We start from the raw sequence: 19,112 nt of genomic DNA, 5'->3' as shown, positions 1-19,112 counted from the left end.
GAGTTGGATAGTTGTAATGCGTCATTGATCTCCTCTTTACTAGTATCATAGTTGTGAGGATTTTCATTGTTTGATCAGTAGGATAAACATGGTGCTTTGTTTTGCTTTGCTATATGCAAGAAAATATTAACTTTCTATGTTAACTTAATGACAAGGATGACTGTGCGATTATAATCTTACAGCCTTGCCTACATGGCTAATGCAAATCTCAGCTTCATAGTTGTTTGACATGTGTGAAATCTAAGCCACTCATCTGGTGTGTCTCACCATGTAGATCCCTTGGCTGGGAAATCTAGCCATCTGTTCAATGGGTATCTAACACAACACATGGACCATTAGAAAAACTGACCAATAGTCATTCAACACAGACGTGGGGACTACTGAATTGAGTGAACCAGCTTGATATTTGTGCCAGAGCTTGCAATGCATGACCTGTGCATCTGTGGCCACTAGGTGGGGCTTGCATATTGAGTCTCTAGGATCTTGCATGTATGGCAGCAACTGCACTGGCAATGACCCACTCCCTTTTCTCATTGTCCTTCTAATGCTTGATCCTTATTATACAATGGTTGGGAGGTTTTTCATTCAGCTTTCAATGCATCCCAGTGAAGAAAATGGGGGCAAGAGCTCTAACTGATTGGATAACCCAAAAAGGAAAAAAAAAAAAATCAAAACATTATCTAACTGGGCTGGATTTTTAAAAGCCCAAAACCGTGGAACCGATCCGGAACTGAACCGTTTTTCATGGTCCAGTTCCGGTTCGGTTCTAGGGTGCTAACGGTCCGGTTCCGGTTCCAATATTTGAAGAACCGTTAGGAACGGTTCGGTTCCAGTTTCACCCCAGAATCGGACCAAACCGACCCGTGCGCACCCTCAGACCTCACCACGGGAAATAGTGTGAATTGAAATTCTACCGTTGAAAATTTCTTGGGGCCCACAGAAGTTTTGGATCAAGCTGATATTTGTGTTTTACCTTCACCCATGTCTGCGTAATCTTATGAACAGGTTGGATGACAAATAAAAATCACTGTGGGCCCTAGCAAGGTTTCAACGGTGGAAGTCATCATTGGCATTGTTTCTTATAGTGTGGTCCACTTGAGCTTTGGGAATACTTCTATTTTAGACTCAACCACTAAAATGATCTCGAAAAACGAATGGACGGCGTGGATAACCCACATACATTCATGGTAAGCCCAACTGAGTTTACTCAGTACGATAAAAGCGTACTGAGTAACTCAGTACGCAATCCTATTTCCTGGGCTGCAGCAGTAGCTGCTAGCTGGTGTGTGGTACTGACGCCTGACGGATTGGCTACTACGTTCGGTGATCTGTGGGCCCCACCATGATGTATGTATTTCATCGATGCCGTTCATCCATTTTTACAGATCATTTTAAGGCTTGATACAAAATATTAGAGGGATAAAAATCTCAGGTGGACCACACCACAGGAAAACAATAATGATTGGATATTCTCCATTAAAATCCTCCTAAGACTCCGGATCGGGTCGGATCTAATTGGATCGGATCCATTCGGATCGGGTTTCGAATCGGATTGGTCCGGATTGACCACGATCCGATCCCGATCCGAAAATCATTCGGATCTGCAATACCTAACTCGATTCGCACCGATCCAGGCCGTCAGTTCGGTTAGGATCGGATCGGATCTGTTTTGCCCAACTCTAGTGAAATCTGACCCATGGATTTGTGGTCAAGGTGCGGTCATGTCATTCCTGCACTCGTAGTGTGTCAGAAATTGGGTCTGATGGAACCAGCGTCCATCCACATCAACTCCTCCGCTACTCTGTCGGCGACGCCTCCTCCTCTGGTACACTCTAAAGGGTGCACCACTGATGTCCGCATCAATTCTTCCTAGGTAGGAAGAATTCGCCACTAGCGAAAGTGAACTCTTGTATCTCTCGAGCAAATCGGGGTCGATGCGATGCAGATCTATCTCTGTGATCCAAGAGTTATTTGTAGTGGGCTTATTCATTGTTGTCATGTGCGATCGCATATGCGCATATGTGATCGCATATGCGCATATCCATATGTAGATCGCATATGCGATCTAGCACATGCGAAAATATGCGATCACATATGCAATGTATGTGATCGCATACAGCATATGCGATCGCATATTGGCCATGGTACATTGAATTTTTATTTTTATTTTTATTTTTTTGCAAAAAAAAAAAAAACATTTTGTCCATAAAAAGGCTTTCAAATCTCTTCCATTTGCAATATTCTCACTCCAAAACTCTCTTACTCTATTTTTCTCTTACATTTCTTAATTACAAGTGGTTTTAATCTCCCTCTTGTATTTCCTACTTCCAAGTGATCTTAATCTCTCTCTCTCTCTCTCTCTCTCTCTCTCTCTCTCTCTCTCTCTCTCTCTCTCTCTTACATTCCCTCTCTCTTGGAAGTTGGAAGATCGAGATTCAAGCACTTGTAAGTTTCAAGGAAGATAGGTTGTTGATTTTCTACCATAATAAATAAATAGCTTGTTGATTTTATTGCTACTTCTTGTTAACTATATTGTTAAATGTGGACGACTTGATGTTTAATTCATTGTTTAATTTATTTTATCTCTTTCAAATGTATTTTAAATATGTAAAATTAGTTATCTATTAACTTAGAAAAGTTCTCCTCAGTTTCTTATATTTTTTTTTACAATTTTTTGAATTTTTCCCTTTATATATATATATATATATCCCAAAAAAAAAAAAAAAATGTGATCGCATATGCGCATAGGCATATGCGATCGCACATGATCGCATATGCGATTCGACAACATTGGGCTTGTTCCTACATTTGACAAGGAATTTCTGGAAACCCCCGGAGCGAGTGAAAACCACCTCGGATTCCAAAATTTCTTATCTTGTCTCTTCTCAGTGCAGGTGGAAGAGAATGTAAGATGGGTACAAGAAGATCAGGTTAAGGCCAAGGTCCATATGTAGGAGGGTCTAGAAAAAATTAGGGGAACCAGTGGATAGAGGTAATGGCTCGTGAAAGGGAACTAGATCTTCCACATTAAATGTGGAACTAATGACCATGGTAGCAGAGATATCAACAACATAAGCAATAGACCCCAACATTTTCACAATGTTATGTGGGCCTATGTTACGGGCATGAAGCTTCTTCACGGATCCAGATGGAAACCGATCAGACCTAATACGAACCATGACATCATCTCCAAGTTGAAATTCCCTAAATCTGCTATGAGTGTTAGCAGAAAGTTTATAATGTTCATTACTTGAATTAATCTTCCTCCTGATCTTACTATGCAATGCATGTATATAATGGGCGAAAGGCTCTCCTAACTCTGAAGGACGCTGTGGGGGTAGCCATGAGGATTAAATCTATGGGGGCTCGGGGTCTAAGACCTGAAACAATTTCAAACGGGCTCATTCCTGTGAACCTATTCACTTAAGAATTATACGCGAACTCTGTTGTGGGAAGAACAGTGTCCCAAGTCCTGTGATGGTCTCCAACTAGACATCTCAACAAATTCCCTAGGTTACGGTTCACTACCTTTGTTTGATCATGTGACTGAAGATGATATGCTGAAGAAAACTGAAGCCTCGTACCCAAAAGATGCCAGAGATTCTTCCAAAAATAGCTAGTGAACCTAGTATCTCTGTCGGACATGATAGATCCAGGTACTCCATAGAGTCGCATAACCTCCTGAAAGAATAACTTAGCAATGTGGGAGGCATCTAAGGTCTTATAACAAGGTAGGAAATGGGTCATCTTAGAAAATCGATCAACAATCACGAATATGGATTCGTGCTTACGAATAGTCTTGGAAAGCCCAAGCACGAAGTCCATACTAACATGTTGCCACATGGCATGTGGTAAAGGAGTATATAAACATATATTTTGCTTCCTCTACTTCGCCAGTTGACATGTCCGACACTGCCTACAATCTTAGCCACATCTCGCTAGAGATTAGGCCAATAGAAACAATCAAACACAAGGCAACCGTTTTATCTCGACCAAAGTGACCTGTCATCCCTCCAGCATGCAGCTCCCAAACTAGAAAATCGCGGAGGGATGTGCGTGGGATACAGAGCTTGTCCCCAGTAAAAAGATATCCATCTGTAAGGACGAACTTCGCACTCCTCGAAGGCAAGTCACCAGACAATGACGCATAAATGATCACAAAATCAAGAGAGTTTGAGTACTCACCTTTGAGTTGTTTAAAGCCTGTAACTTCAATACTCATGGACCACAGCATCATGATACAAAGATTAAGCACGTCAGCAACCTTATTCTCTTTTTCGGCCTTGTGCTTAAGAACAAACGTGTACTCTTGAAGAAATTATACTCACTTGGCATGCCCAGGGCTCAACTTCTTTTGAGAGCTCAAATATTTGAAGGCCTCATTATCGAAGAACAAGATGAATTCTTGCGGTAATAAATAATGCCACTAATGGCACAATGATTGCACAACCGCATAGAACTCCTTGTCATAAGTGGAGTAGCGTTATATAGCCTCATTCAACTTCTCACTGAAAAAGGCCACAAGATGTCCCTCTTGGTTTAACACTCCGCCTATGGCAATTCCTGACACGTCACATGTTGCCTCAAAGGTAGACGCATGACTGGCGCTTCCGTCATCTTCTTCTTAATTTCTGAGAAAGCCTATGCCGCGACTTTAGTCCATTGAAACTCCCCTTTTTGTATGCAATCTGTGATGGGAGCCATTATCAAGCTAAATCCACGAATGAACCGCCGATAGAACGTAGTTAGGTCGTGAAAGCTTCGCACGTCGTGTATGGTACGTGGCTCAGGCCAATTGAAAATGGCCTTGGCTTTCTTAAGGTCTGCAGACATACCCTCTGACGATACAACGAACCTCAGGAAGATAACTCGGGAGGTCAAGAAGGAACGCTTCTCAAAGTTCGCATAGAGCTTTTCTGCGCGCAAGGCGTTGCAAACCTGCCTCAAGTGCTCGATGTGTTGGCTAGGGGACATACTATAGATGAGGATATCATCGAATTACACAATTAAAAACTTGCCCATAAAGAATTGCAGCACCTGGGTCATCACCCTCATAAACGTACTTCGGGCCTTAGTTAACCCGAAGGGAATAACCAGCCACTCGTACAGCCCGTCCTTCGTCTTGAAGGCAATTTTCCATTCCTCTCCCGGGTGAACATGAATTTGATGATAACCACTCATGAGGTCAATTTTCGAAAAGATGGTAGAGGTGGCCATCATGTCAAGCATGCCATCAAGCCTCGAGATGGGAAACCGATAGTTGACGGTGATCTTGTTTATGGCTCCACTATCAACACACATGCGCCACTTGCCGTCTTTCTTGGGCGTAAGAAGCGCAGGCACGGCGCACGGGCTCAGACTCTCAAGAATGAATCCCTTTTTAAGCAATTCATCCACCTGCCTCTTCAACTCGGCATGCTCGATGGGGTTCATTCTGTAGTGAGGGAGGTTTGGTAGGGTCGCCCCTGGGACGAGATCTATCGCATGTTGAATGTCTCCATCGGTGGAAGCTCATCTGGAAGGTCCTCAGGGAAGACATCTTGAAACTCCTCTAGGAACGGACGAGCCTCCTGGGGTATCCCCATAGCATCCTCGAGGGTACTCTCTCTAGACAGTAGGCCATACACCATAGTCCCCGCCTTGGTCTCTCTCTCAAACTCCTTAGCATCTTATGATGTGGAGAGACTTTCAACTGAGGTGCCCTTTGACTCTTAGGACCACCTGGGGACGCAACATCTTTCGCTCCTGTTGACGATTTGGGAGGGAGCGGGCTCAAGACGAACTTCTTTCCTTCATGCTTAAATACACAATTATTCGTACACCCGAATATTGTGACATATTTGTCATAGAGCGATAGCCTTCCCAGGATGATATGACCAACGTCCATCGTGACCACATCACAACACAACTTGGCCTTGTATTGTCCAATCTCCCATCAAAACTGGGGACGTCAACCTTGATCCCCTTCATGACCCTAGCAACAGGGTCATCATGCTCATAATATCTCTTGGAGTGCTGACGACGCACCCCATCATGGCCCTCCCATTGGGCGGGAAGAACAGGATCACGATTGTGTGTGGGTGGTAATGGATATACCTCATCGTGCCTATTGGGCCTGACCTTCAGCCAAACCATCCCTAGGCGGATCAGGGCCCACAACTTGGAATTGATCGACAACCCCGGCGTCGGGGGTCGCTTGGGCTCCACCTACAGTAGCGTTTGGACAGAGGAGTCGTCGCCGACAGAGTACCGGAGCTGAGGAATTGATGTGGATGGATGCTGGGTCCATCGGACCTAATTTCTGACACGCTACGAGTGCAGGAGCAGCATGACCGCACCCTTACCATAGATTCATGGGTCGGATTTCACACCCTACCACACGAGTGTTTTAATTTTAGACGTTTTTTGTTATTTTTTCTTGTTTCAGGGGCTTTATTGCACTTTCTTTATTTTTTCATTTTTTTGTTAATTTTTCTTGTTTTCAGAGGCTTTAGTGCCCTTTTACTTTTTCCATGGCTTATATATACATTGTGAGAAACCATATTTTAATTATTATTGAATAAATAGAAATTCGTATCTTTTCTTCCTCTTTTTTTCAAGAGATTAGGGTTTTGGGATTGGACCTTGGGTGTCGAGGATTCCACCCGATTTCAGGTTTCCTTCTTTCTAGATCTTCGAGGTGCAGTAAAAGGTAAGAATTATCTGCCTTCTTTTCTTTTGATGACAAAAGGATCTATATTTTCTTCATCTCGAACCCTTCATTCTTCACCCCTTTCGTTCATCTCTGGATATTCTCATTTTTCGTTTGAACGAAAAAGAGGGATGGTTAGTCAGTAGAATCATATCCAAACTTGACCGTGGACTAACTTATGCTAGATCTGGGATATCCTCATATTCCTAAGTCCTCCCTTGTTACTGTTTACGTGATTTTATGCTAAGGGGCATGATCCCGACGAAATGATCTCATCTTTGTGTTGAGATTTACTACATCCCTTTGATTGGAAAGGGTTAGTTGATTAATGTATTTATTTTAATATTCTTTAACTTGATTATACATGCATATAGGATTAGGTCATCACATGTCCCTGCATCAACATCCCAATTTCTAGAAAACCAGAACTTCATAGATCCCACCAGCAACACATCAGAAACATTCTTATTTGATGGTTTTCTCCCTTGAAACTAGGAGTTGCTGGAACCCAAGTCTTGGTAGGATTCTCAGGAAAATTATTTTGGAGAGGAAAAGGTGCAAAAGTGGATAGCACTGAGCTATCACCAAGCAGACACAAGTAAACCTGGTTCACTAGAAAACAGGTTTCATAATGAACAAAACCTAAAGGAGACATCTCCTATGTGAATTTTCAGTCAGAAATGTGGCTGATCAGTAAATGCTTTGTCAAGTTACAAGCTTTGTAACATATTATAAAATTGTATTGTAGATACAGAAAAGATGTGTTGCAAAGAGAAAGGATGGTAAGCTGTTCAAGAAAACAGAGAAAGAACACTAAAATGCATTTCTGATATAGGAACAACATAAAATCATCTTTCAAGAGGCAAGATTGAACAGAAGTTCAACAATAGAAAATGCAAGAAAAATGCACGAGAAGCAATCAAGCAACTATATACCATAGAAGGAAAAAAAAAAACAGCATTCAATGTTGTTAAACGCACTTACAGATGGAAACACTGCCTTGGGAGCATCTTCACCGGCATAACCAGCCTTGCACGTATGTGAACCCAAGTCAAGGACAATTGCTGATACTTCATCTGCACAATAGGGAAAACCATAAAAGCAACGAATGAACCCACACCACATTAGAAAAAAGAAAAGAAAAATATAGTGACTGCAATGAAACAAACTTGTCCAATACATGACCAGCTGTATCCATTGGATCAATTTGAAAAACTTGAAATGTGCAGATATGAAGTGTGCAAAACCATTGTAGCTCATTTGAGATTCAATTGAATATTGAGAAATCTGAAATTTGGAAACAAATCAACATTCATAGTTACCGCTGTGCTTAATAATTGTGACAAAATTAATAACCCACTTCTCTTACAAAAAAGAACAGGCCAGAAGGCCCAGAACTGACAACTTTGAAGCAAAGATAGCAGTCAAGGGCCCAAAGGCCAACCTAAAAAATTTCTGTTTTTGCCCCCAGAGCTAAATGTATGATGCCAGCATTACTCGTGATCTATCACATAATTACAATACTAATAGAGTGCATGCTGTACAGAAAGTGAAGAAACAAAATTAATAAGTTGTGTTACACTCACCGCCTCCATACATGATCTCAAGCTTAAAAGGTCCACGAAAGAAAAGACTAACTGCAAATGTTGGCTAGATGAAAACCCTGCAAAGGAACGCAGTCGTGAGCATGTAGTTTCTTTATCGTTGCCCCGATGTTGTGTTACAGATAAAATTTAGAAAAGAAAATGTATCTTTTTGTCATGTAACAATCATGTGCAAATAGGAGAGGATCATGTGCCCATACAAGCCTTTTTTATTTTTTCCTTTTTTAATTTTTTCTTTTTTTACATTTTTTATAGGTATTGGAATCGAACCCTAGACCTCAATGTCGAAACTCACATTGTCTACCACTGAGCCATGGGCTCTAACCCCGCCACCATACAACAGTCCCACAAATGGACCATAGAAATAAAATCAGCATGCCAAACAACTCGGGTCTTGGGGAAGTTCTATGACCAAGCTATCATCCACAAGCCTTGAGGTGCTTCCTTTATCACACTAATTCTAAAGAAAGACGGCGGAGTGTGTGGCTGACTTCAGACCAATCAATCTGATTGGTAGCATGTACAAATTGATTCCAAAGGTTTTGATTGCTCGGCTCAAGATGGTTGCCAGCAGTACTATCCAATGGGGACATCGTAGGACCTACTCGGGTGTACCAGAGATGGAAACGACTACCCACATCAGCGTAGCTTTCGTTGTCTTTGTGGATAGGAGACGAGTTCCAGATGGGGCCCGTCAGGCCATTTTGAAGACCCCACATGCATTGGACGTGCATCAGGAAGACCCCACTTTGGAATGATGCATGTGGGCTGCTTATGAGATCATTTTAGTCATACGATTTCTATTTCGTGTCGATTCGACCGTTAGATCTTATCGATAAGGCCATCGGGCCAACAGATCTTCTTAGATCTGGGCCACTTGGACTCTGATCTTGCTTCCTTTATGTTTTTTATTATTTTTAGGAGTTATTTGATGATTGAGATTGATAATAAATGTTTTAGTTTTCTTATTTTGGATAATGGGCCACTTCACTTAAGTGAGTAGTATAGTTGTAATTATGCTGAATTTTTAATTCTGAATTTTTAATTATAAAAGCACAAGGGGTGGAGTTCAAACCCTAGTGGAGATTTTAGAAATCCACCCTTCCAATTAAATTGTGGAGAGGTAAAAGCTTGTTTGGTGGTGGATTCCCTAAAGTACATCCTTCCTCTTTCTCTTATTCGAAAAGTATTCTTCTTCTTCTTCTCGTCTTCCTCTTTTCCTTTCCATTACAACCTTCTAAACCCTAGATCTTCAATTTCTTATTTTTCTCAATTTCTAAAATATCTCTAATTCTAAAATCCCAAATTCCCACGAACTCTAATTTTCCAAATTTCAGATTTTCCCCTTCCTAACCCTAATCATAAAACCTACAAATGTCCCTTGAGTGTGGAACATGCCTATGCTAAATTGGAAGTTTTATCCTTCCATCGGGCTTAGTTTTAATTGATTTATATGATTTCTTAGCATGCGGGCATATGATTTAGATTAAATCAGATTTTATTTCTTATTATTTACTCTTAATTACTTGGTGGGTTTGCATCTTTTGTTAATTGAATTACTTTATGGACTCTTTCACAATCTCCACGTTGCATGCTAGCATTAAATCATGTGTCATGCATCAAATTTGGTATCAGAGACATAGGTTTAGCACAGGATATTTGTGTTGCACTTAGGTTAGAGTCACATCTAAGGTGGAACTTACATCTAAGGTTTTTAAAGCATTCATTGCTTATAGAATCTAGTATCATATTGCATATTTTTGTTTCCAGTTTGGAGTGTCCCACTGCTGAATTTTCAGCTAGCATTTTCTACTTATACCATTGCTGAATTTTCAGCATAAAAATCTCATGGTGTCACCTTGCTAAATTTTCAGTTCATAATTTTCAGATAACACTCTTGCTGAATTTTTAGCTTTGTAATCTCAGATTGTCATTCTGCTGAATTTTCAGGATAGTATTTCGGGTTAACAGCTTGCTGAATTTTCAAATTAGTCTGTAGTGTGTCTAATTTGATCTCGAGGTTGGTTTTGTCTTTGTCATAACATTACCCTAGGATCTAGGTTTTCCCCTAAGAGTTACCTTGTGTATGCCCTGTCACTCTGGACGTGGCTTTGGTCTACATCCCACTATGAATCTAGAGCAGATTATCGATGCCCTTAATGCTATCAATAACCGTATGACGAATATTGAAGCGCACAATAAGACCACAGCAACTCAATTGACCATGATCAATGCACGCATCAATCAGCTTGAAGCCTCCCTTCAGGCGAACCCCGACACTGGGAAAGATATTCAATCACAAGTCAGGGATCAAATTGAGATTGTGCTACTTGCAATTATTAGCCACGCCTTAAGCAGGATTGTAGAAAGTGATGATTGGCGCGGGAATTCAATTTTCCACACTTATGCCAAGTGTGTTGGCAAAAACTGTAAGGTGATCATTGATAGTAGCAGTTGCATCAATATGGTCTCTGCTAGCACCGTGGGCCGCTTAGGTATGCTAGTCGTTCCTCACCCTCAGCTCTATTAAGTCTTATGGGTTGACGCATCTTCAATTCCGGTTTCTCAACGTTGTCCCATTCCCATCTAGTTTAGTTCCTAAATGGGCATGTTGTGGTATGATGGTTTGCCTATGGATATAGGCCACATCATTTTGGGCAAGCCTTGGTTGTATGACAAGGACACAACACTGTTCGGTCGCTCGAATACGTGTTTGTTTCTATATGAAGGCAAAAAATGATTGTCTTGAAGCCTCTCCCACCCGAAAGTACCTCGAAAAAGGAGGACGTCAAGAAACGTGGTCCTAAAGGTGTGACGAAACTCCAGCTTGAGTCTCTTCCTATAAGACTAAAACTAATTTGACATTGTATGCCCGCGTGGCAACTGAGGTCACACCTAAGGTTACTATGGAGATGCCACCTGAGGTTACACCCGTGGGTAGTGTATGGTTACCATCTAAGGTGAGTCCAGTATTGGAGGAGTCCGGTGTTGCTATTCCAGAGGGCATACCGGATGAGCTTACACCCATGCAGGACATTCACGCATTGACTCTACCAAACCTTCATCATGATCAAATGAGTCCTAGGGAGGAAGTAGATTTGGAAAGACAAGTAAATGAGCCTAGGACCCCTATAGATTACAAACCCATGCCTATGTTCCATAGGCCTTCAGAGTATGCACATGCATCTACACAACATATGCATGACTTGCATATGGAGATTAGAAAAAGAATCAATATAAGTAAAGAAATATACAAAATGATTGTTGACTCACACCATAGGTTTAAAGAGTTTGTTATGGGTGATGAAGTCATGATTAAAATACGTCCAAAAAGGTTTTCATAGAGAACCATAAAAAAAATAAAAAAATTTACAAGCCAGTAACACTGGACCATATAAAATCTTGAAAAGACTGGATTCGAATGCTTACTTGATAGATCTTCCACCTAACATAGGTATCAGTTCCACGTTTAATGTGGAAGATCTTGTGTACCGTTTCATGGACCTTTCCCTAACCCTCACATGAACTTTGATGATGATGCCCCGGACCTGTCCTAAAACCCATGGCCATTACCTAACCCCTCTTCTCAAGAATCTTAACCTTTACCATCCGTACCATCCATACCTATGAAAAGAGAGGAGAAAGACGATATCTTAGATGAAGAAGCGGTTTCCACAACATGGCGATTACCAGGAGTACTTTGTCAAGTGGAAGGGCAGACCAAAATCAAACAATACATGGATCACAGAGGTAGAGCTTCAACGATGAGACCCGGATTTCCTCGAGCATTACCGCAACTTTATTTCGCAAGAGGCGAAATCTCCTCAGCTGAGGGGAATTGATGGGGACATCAGAGGACCTATTCGGATGTAGCAGAGAAGGAGACAACCACCCACATCAGCGCAGTTTTCTGTGGCTGGGAGGCAAGTTCCAGATGGGACCCGCCAAGCCATTTTGAAGACCCCACATGCATTGAACGCGCATCAGGAAGACCCCACTTTGGAATGATGCATGTGGGTTGCTTAGGAGATTATTTTAGTCAGTCATAGAATTTTTATTTTGTGTCGATCTGACCATTGGATCTTGTCGATCAGGCCATCGGGCCACCAAATCTTTTAGATTTGGACCCCTTGGACTCTGATCTTGCTTTATTTATGTTTTTTTTTTTAGGAGTTATTTTATGGTTAAGATTGATAATAAATGTTTTAGTTTTCTTATTTTGGATTATGGGCCACTTCACTTAAGTGAGTGGCATAGTTGTAATTATGCTGGATTTTTAATTCTGAATTTTTAATTATAAAAGCACACGGGGGTATAGTTTCAACCCTAGTGGAGATTTGATAAGAAAAAAGAAAAGAGAAGCTCTCGTGTGAAGGAATTTTCCTCCTTATTTTTTAGGGTTTTTTTAGAAACCCTCCCTTCAAATTAAATTGTGGAAAGGTAGAACCTTGTTTGGTGGTGGATTCCCCAAGGTACATCCTTCCTCTCTTTTTCGAAAGGTGTTCTTCTTCTTCTTCTCTTGTCTTTCTCTTTTGCCTTCCATTACAGCCTTCTAAACCCTAGATTTTCAATTTCCTATTTTTCCTAATTTCTATATTTAAAAAAAAAAACTAATTCCAAAATCCCTAATTCTCATGAACCCTAATTTTTCGAATTTCAAATTTTCTCATTCCTAACCCTAATCATAAAACCTACAAATATGTCCCTTGAGTGTGGAACATCCCTACGCTAAATTGGAAGTTCTAGCCTTCCATTGAGCCTAGTTTTAATTGATTTATGTGATTTCTTAGCATGCGGCCATATGATTCAAATTAAATCAGATTTTATTACCTATTGATTACTCTTAATTACTTGGTGGGTTAGCATCCTTTATTAATTGAATTACTTTATAGACTCTTTCATAATCTTAACGTTGCATGCTACCATTAAACCATGTGTCCTGCATTACTATCTCAGGCCACCAAAGCGCATTTATTCCTAGGAGATCGGTTGGTCCATTCATCATTGATGAGTTCATTGATGCGTCTCATAAGAAAGAACTGCAAGGTTTTTGTACTCAGTGTGGACATGAAGCGTGCTTATGATCATGTTAATTGGCACCTGCTATTATACTTGCTAGAGCACACGGGATTTGGAACCAAATGGATCATCTAGATTAAGGCGTGCAATCATGCATCTCATCCCCCTAGTTATCCATTTTAGTGAATGGGATTCCTAAGGGATTTTTCAAAGTTAATACCACAATTCGTTGCAGTAAAAACTGGCATGGGGTTTGGGAGAACGGTAAGCATCATGGGTATGCTCCCCGCAGGCGGCAGTTCGATTCCCCTCCCCGGGATTACCCAATGCGCACAGTTCGTGGGTGATTGCATGCATCCGCATGAAATAGTCTCACCTCAAAACGAGGGTTGATGACATCAGGGTGTCCTCGCCCCTTCAGGACCACGTTTCTTGATGTCCTCCTTTTCCAAGGTACTTTCGAGTGGGAGAGGTTTCAAGACAATCATTTTTTGCCTTCATATAGAAACAAACACGTATTCGAGCGACCGAACAGTGTTACGTCCTTGTCATACAACCAAGGCTTGCCCAAAATGATGTGGCCTATATCCATAGGCAAACCATCACACCACAGCGTGCATATGTAGGAACTAAACTGGATGGGAATGGGACAACATTGAGAAACCGGAATTGAAGATGCATCAGCCCATGAGACTCACTAGGGCTGAGGGTGAGGAACGACTAGCATACCTAAGTAGCCCACGGTGCTAGCAGAGACCATATTGATGCAACTGCTACTATCAATGATCACCTTACAACTTTTGCCAACGCACTTGGCATAAGTGTGAAAAATTGAATTCCCGCGCCAATCATCACTTTCTACAATTCTGCTTAAGGCGTGGCTAATAATTGCAAGTAGCACAATCTCAATTTGATCCCTGACTTGTGATTGAACATCTTCCCCAATGTCGGGGTTCGCCTGAAGGGAAGCTTCAAGATGATTGATGCACACATTGATCATGGTCAATTGAGTTGCTGTGGTCCTATTGTGCGCTTCAATATTCGTCACACGGTTGTTGATAGCTTTAAGGGCATCGACAATCTGCTCTACATTCATAGTGGGATGTAGACCAAAGCCACATCCAGAGCGAGCAGGCATACAAAGGTAACTCTTAGGGGAAAACCTAGATCCGAGGGTAAATTGAATGATGACAACCTAAGTACATGGTATGGTACCGAACTGTCCAAAATTAGAAAATTTAGGAATCCATAAAGAACAAGTATTTTCAGTGGAATGATTGTACTTGTTCAATATAAATTCCTAAACGGGGGGTATATTGCTAAACTACTAGGTGGCCTAAATATTAATTAACAACATCAAATGATAAATAATCACAAGTATCAATATAACAATATGTACATACAAGAAACAGTTTATTTTCCAACTACAAGTACGAGAAACAGTTTATCCATACAAGAAACAGTTTATCTATACAACTACAAGTCTACAAGAACAATTATCAAAATATACAAGAAACAGTTTATCCATACAACTACAAGTCTACAAGAAAAAAAAATTAAGAACAAATAAGAAGATAATGCATATGATCATTAACTGACAACATTTTAGTTAAGTTAGAACATTTTAGTAGGAAAGTTAAGTCCATACAAGTACAAGTACAACTACAACTCTACAAGTTTATAAGATTACAACTAAAAAACTTAATACATCAAAGTTAATTTTCTGACTCTATATCAGATCCATAATTTTCGCTTGGGCTAGTGGTACTATCCTCTCCAATATGATCATTAACCTCCCCTGAATCAGAAGGTGGGGAGACTGTTTCACCATGCTCTTGTATAGATTCAGCTAATTTTTTCAAACTATCTTTATGAGCTGATCTCTACGAAATGCCCAACTTCTTGTAGAATGAGGAGAGTTTGGAAATAAACTTTGACGGCTTCTTGCTCGTCAAGCTCGGTCCTGCTTCTGTGTCATGTTGTCGAGGAGTACATCGTTGATATCTTGATGCATTTGTCTCTTCCTTGCTCAACTTCAAGGCTAATTGTAAATGCTCTTCTTCCAATCTTCTTAATCTAGTTGCTTTCTCTTCTTCATCTTCCCTACCTGTTCTCTTCACCCTCTCTATTTCAAAATCTTCATTAATTAGAACGGGTCATTGTATATCCTATGGCTAGTTGTATTCGGTGTGGGGGAGGGAGTAGAAGGCTTCTTATTGGAGTCTACAAGAGCCTAGTATAAAAATCTTATCTCCTCTAATGCTTTGGGACATGGTTTTGCATCCCCCCCCTCCCCCCCGATAAGTTTAGTCTAAGTGGATTTATTTTGTTAACAAATCTGGCCTCACACAATTTACATTGGATGTTCATTCTTCCAGAAGTTGGGGAGTACACCTGGGATCCATAATCCCATATATCGGTGGATGGATCATCTGAAAACATTGCTTGCTGCACACCATTTAGAAACAAAGCATATTTAGTTTCCAAATTTTCAATTCTCTAAAGCTTCTTTTAGTTAAGTAAATGACTAGAGTTCCCAGATCACTATAAGTTAGAGTGCTCCCTATTACATCCACACACGCACCTTCCATATGGTGGGCCATACTATAAAAAATCAGGCCAATTCATTCATCAAGTGGGCTGCAGCGCACAAGGCAAATGGAGTCGGCTGCCCCATTTTTGAGCCAAACAATTCATACAGTCTAGCCCACACATCCATTTTTTTGAGATCATTTTTTTGAGACAATTCAAAACCCACATCCATTTTTTTGAGATCATCCTAGATATAAATATCTTTAATGAGGTGTGGATTTTAGAAAAGAATAAACAAACTTATCCACCATCCATTTTTTTCCAGATCATTTTAGGGCATAAGCCCGAAAAATAGGCATATCCGAATCTCCATGGGAAACAATAGCGATTAAACACACAATTAAGAACTTCTTTGGGCCCACCATAATATTTATTTTCTTCCATCCAAAGGTCACAAGAACCTGTATTATGGGAAAAACAAACATCAGCTTGATACAAAACTTTTGTAGCCCACAAGAAATTTTTAATGATGGGCATTCATCATCACTGTTTCTGGCTGTGTGGTCCACCTGAGATTCTAATCTGCCTCATTTTTAAGTTCATGCCCCAAAAAATGACATGGCAAATGGATTGACAGTCTGGGATTGAAGACACATCATAACGGGCCATAGAGCACCATATTTAATCCATGTTAAAAGGCGCCACTAGGGAGACATTGCAGGACGCGGATTGCCGGTGCCCGTGGACACACAAAGTTCCGATAGCCAGAAGCGATGCAGGGCCGGCACCCAACCCGACCCAACCCAGCCCCCAATCTACAAAAAATGTACATTAAAAATACATTCATATAAATCTACAACTTAAATAAATAAATAAATAAATAAAGCTAAAAACTTACCTTGAAGAGATTGGAAGAGAGAGAGAGAGAGAGAGAGAGATCGGCCCGAGTCGGGATTTGGCGAGGCCGCGCTGGTTCGGTCGGCGAGACAGGTGGTGGTGGTCCGGTGGAGTGATGGCCGTGCGCGTAACGTGCTGTCTTGCTCCAAAGCTCGGAAAGACTGGTGGTGGTGGTGGTCCGATGGATCGCTGGTCGGGCGCCGGGCAGCGGCTGGCTAGGGTAGTAGAGAAGAAAGAGAAGAAAGGGAAAGGGAGGCTAGGGCTGGGTCGGAGGCCGATTGCGTACTGAGTAACTCAGTACGCTAAGCGTACCTAGTAAACTCTGTGGGGTCTACTATGATTTATGTATTTTATCTAATCCGTCCATACATTTTTACCAGATGATTTTAGGGCCTTACCTCAAAAATGAAGCATACAAAAAGTTAAAATGGACCACACCACGGGCAACCGTGTGAATTGAATGTCTACCGTTGACAATTTCTTGAGGGCCATGGAAGTTTTGGATCAACCTTATATTTGTTTTTTACATTCATCCATGTTGCTGTGATCTTATGAGAAGGTTGGATGACAAATAAACATCACCGTAGGGCCTAGAAAGGTTTCAATGGTGGAAGTCATTATTTCCACTGTTTCCTGTAGTATGGTCCACTTGAGCTTTGGATAAGCTTCAATTTTTGGATCAACCCCTAAAATGAGCTCTAAAAACTGCTGGATTGTGTGGATAAACCACATACATTCACAGTGGGCCCAATAGAGTTTACACAGTATGATAAGCGCATACTAAGTAACTCAGTACGCAGTCCGATTTCAATTGGGTTGGGTGGAGTGTTTTGTTTTTTTTTTTAAACTTTTATATATATAATATTTATTAATAAGTATGTTTTTTTAACTTATATTTATATTATATTTTATATATATATAATATTTATTAATATACTTATTAATCGAGCGAGTCGAGCTCAAGTCAAGTCAAGTTGAAATGCCCCATGTTTGAACTCGGCTTGAACTCAACTCGAGCTTCCAAAAATTTGCTTGACTCGGCTCGAATCAGCCATTCAAGCCAAGTCAATCCAAGACAGCCCTATGCTTCAATGGACCATGCAACCGGAAATAGTTGATAAAGAAAAACTTACCCTCGAAACTATTTACGTTGGTGTGGCCTACTTGAAAGATGGATGGACCTGAATTTTGGCCCTAGGCCTAATTTTTAGTGTGGCATCTAATGATTTGAGTAGATTTGGTACAATCTCCATGGTGGGCCTATAAAAATCAATTGTGGACGTCTCTATTCCAACTATTTTCCATGGTGTACCCCACCTGAATCATAGGTGGGCTTGATTTTTAGGTAATGTGCCCTGTATAAGATTACACATCTAATGGTTAGAGTGGATAACAAATATACGTCGAGATGAGCCCCATAAAAAAATCAAGATAGAAAGTCCGTTAAAATTCTTTTTTCCAATAAAAAAAAAGTCCAAGTTCGGTGGGCTGGAGCATTGTTTAATGTCTAGCCAACACATATCATCCAACCTTTTATGTAAATATGATGTACAACTCGTCTAATAGGTTACAAGCATTACTTTTTGTAAAACAACACAACTACCATACATATAGAGGTGGGCATCGAGCCGAGTTGAGTCGAGGTGAGCCAAGCTTGGCTTGGCTTGTCCATGATGTACTCGAGTTCGAGCTTGAGCTCGAGCTCAACATTGAAGCTTGGTTTGTTTGCCAAAGCTATCGAGTCGAGTTGAGCTCGAGCTTGTTGGGTGAGAGAGTAATGGATTTTGCTCTTAATCCTCCTCCATTGATGAAAAATTCAAAAAACTTAGGCGAATCAAAGCAAAACCCAATAAAAAACCAAACAAAACTTCGAATCGGATGAGGAAACTTGTAAGAACCAATCTATTCTTGATCTTCTTCCACCAGAAGAAATCTAAGTACTAGAAAAGAAATAGAGCAGAACACGGATCACAAATCCAAGTAAAGAGCTTTAGCCAATCAAATCATTGGATTTCCTTGAAGCTCTAACAAATCTGAGAAGAACCCATCTCGGATTTCTTGGGTTTCTTGCCCAAGAAGTAAATCTCAAGAGATTGAAATCATACTATTGTGGAGCTGAAATGAAAATTGGTGGTGGTGGTCCGAGCAAGCGTGCGACTGGCAGTGGGTAGAGAAAGAGAAGAAAGGGAAAGGGAAAGGGGGTGCGTGCGGTCAAGTAGAGACTCTAGGGTTTGTTTTTGTTTTTTTCTTTTTAAGTTAAAAGTTAAAATTTATATTAATATAATATATATAATATAATATTTAATATATAATATATATAATATTTAAATTTTAATATATTCATTAATCGAGCCGAGTTGAGCTCGAGT

General features: G+C 40.7%; 1 protein-coding gene across 2 annotated transcripts in view; it reads right to left on the bottom strand.

Annotated features, from left to right (window-relative positions):
- LOC131231711 (actin-related protein 4) overlaps positions 1-16,891 on the bottom strand; it is a 131,106-nt gene extending 114,215 nt beyond the window's left edge. The window contains exons 1-3 of one of the 2 annotated variants that reach the window (XM_058228000.1): positions 16,768-16,891; positions 8,278-8,369; positions 7,676-7,767 (exon numbers count right to left, since the gene is read on the bottom strand). In XM_058228000.1, the coding sequence (XP_058083983.1) occupies positions 7,676-7,767; positions 8,278-8,290 (105 nt within the window). In that variant the 5' untranslated portion in view covers positions 8,291-8,369; positions 16,768-16,891. Of the gene's footprint in view, positions 1-7,675; positions 7,768-8,277; positions 8,370-16,744 lie in introns of both variants that reach the window. The other variant, XM_058228001.1, reaches the window with a different exon arrangement.
- Positions 16,892-19,112: the final 2,221 nt, after the last annotated feature.

The sequence above is a fragment of the Magnolia sinica genome, chromosome 17, assembly GCF_029962835.1.
Source record: "Magnolia sinica isolate HGM2019 chromosome 17, MsV1, whole genome shotgun sequence".
NCBI lineage: Eukaryota > Viridiplantae > Streptophyta > Magnoliopsida > Magnoliales > Magnoliaceae > Magnolia > Magnolia sinica.
Note: the sequence above shows the minus strand (reverse complement) of the source record. Positions and strands in the feature narration are given on the sequence as shown.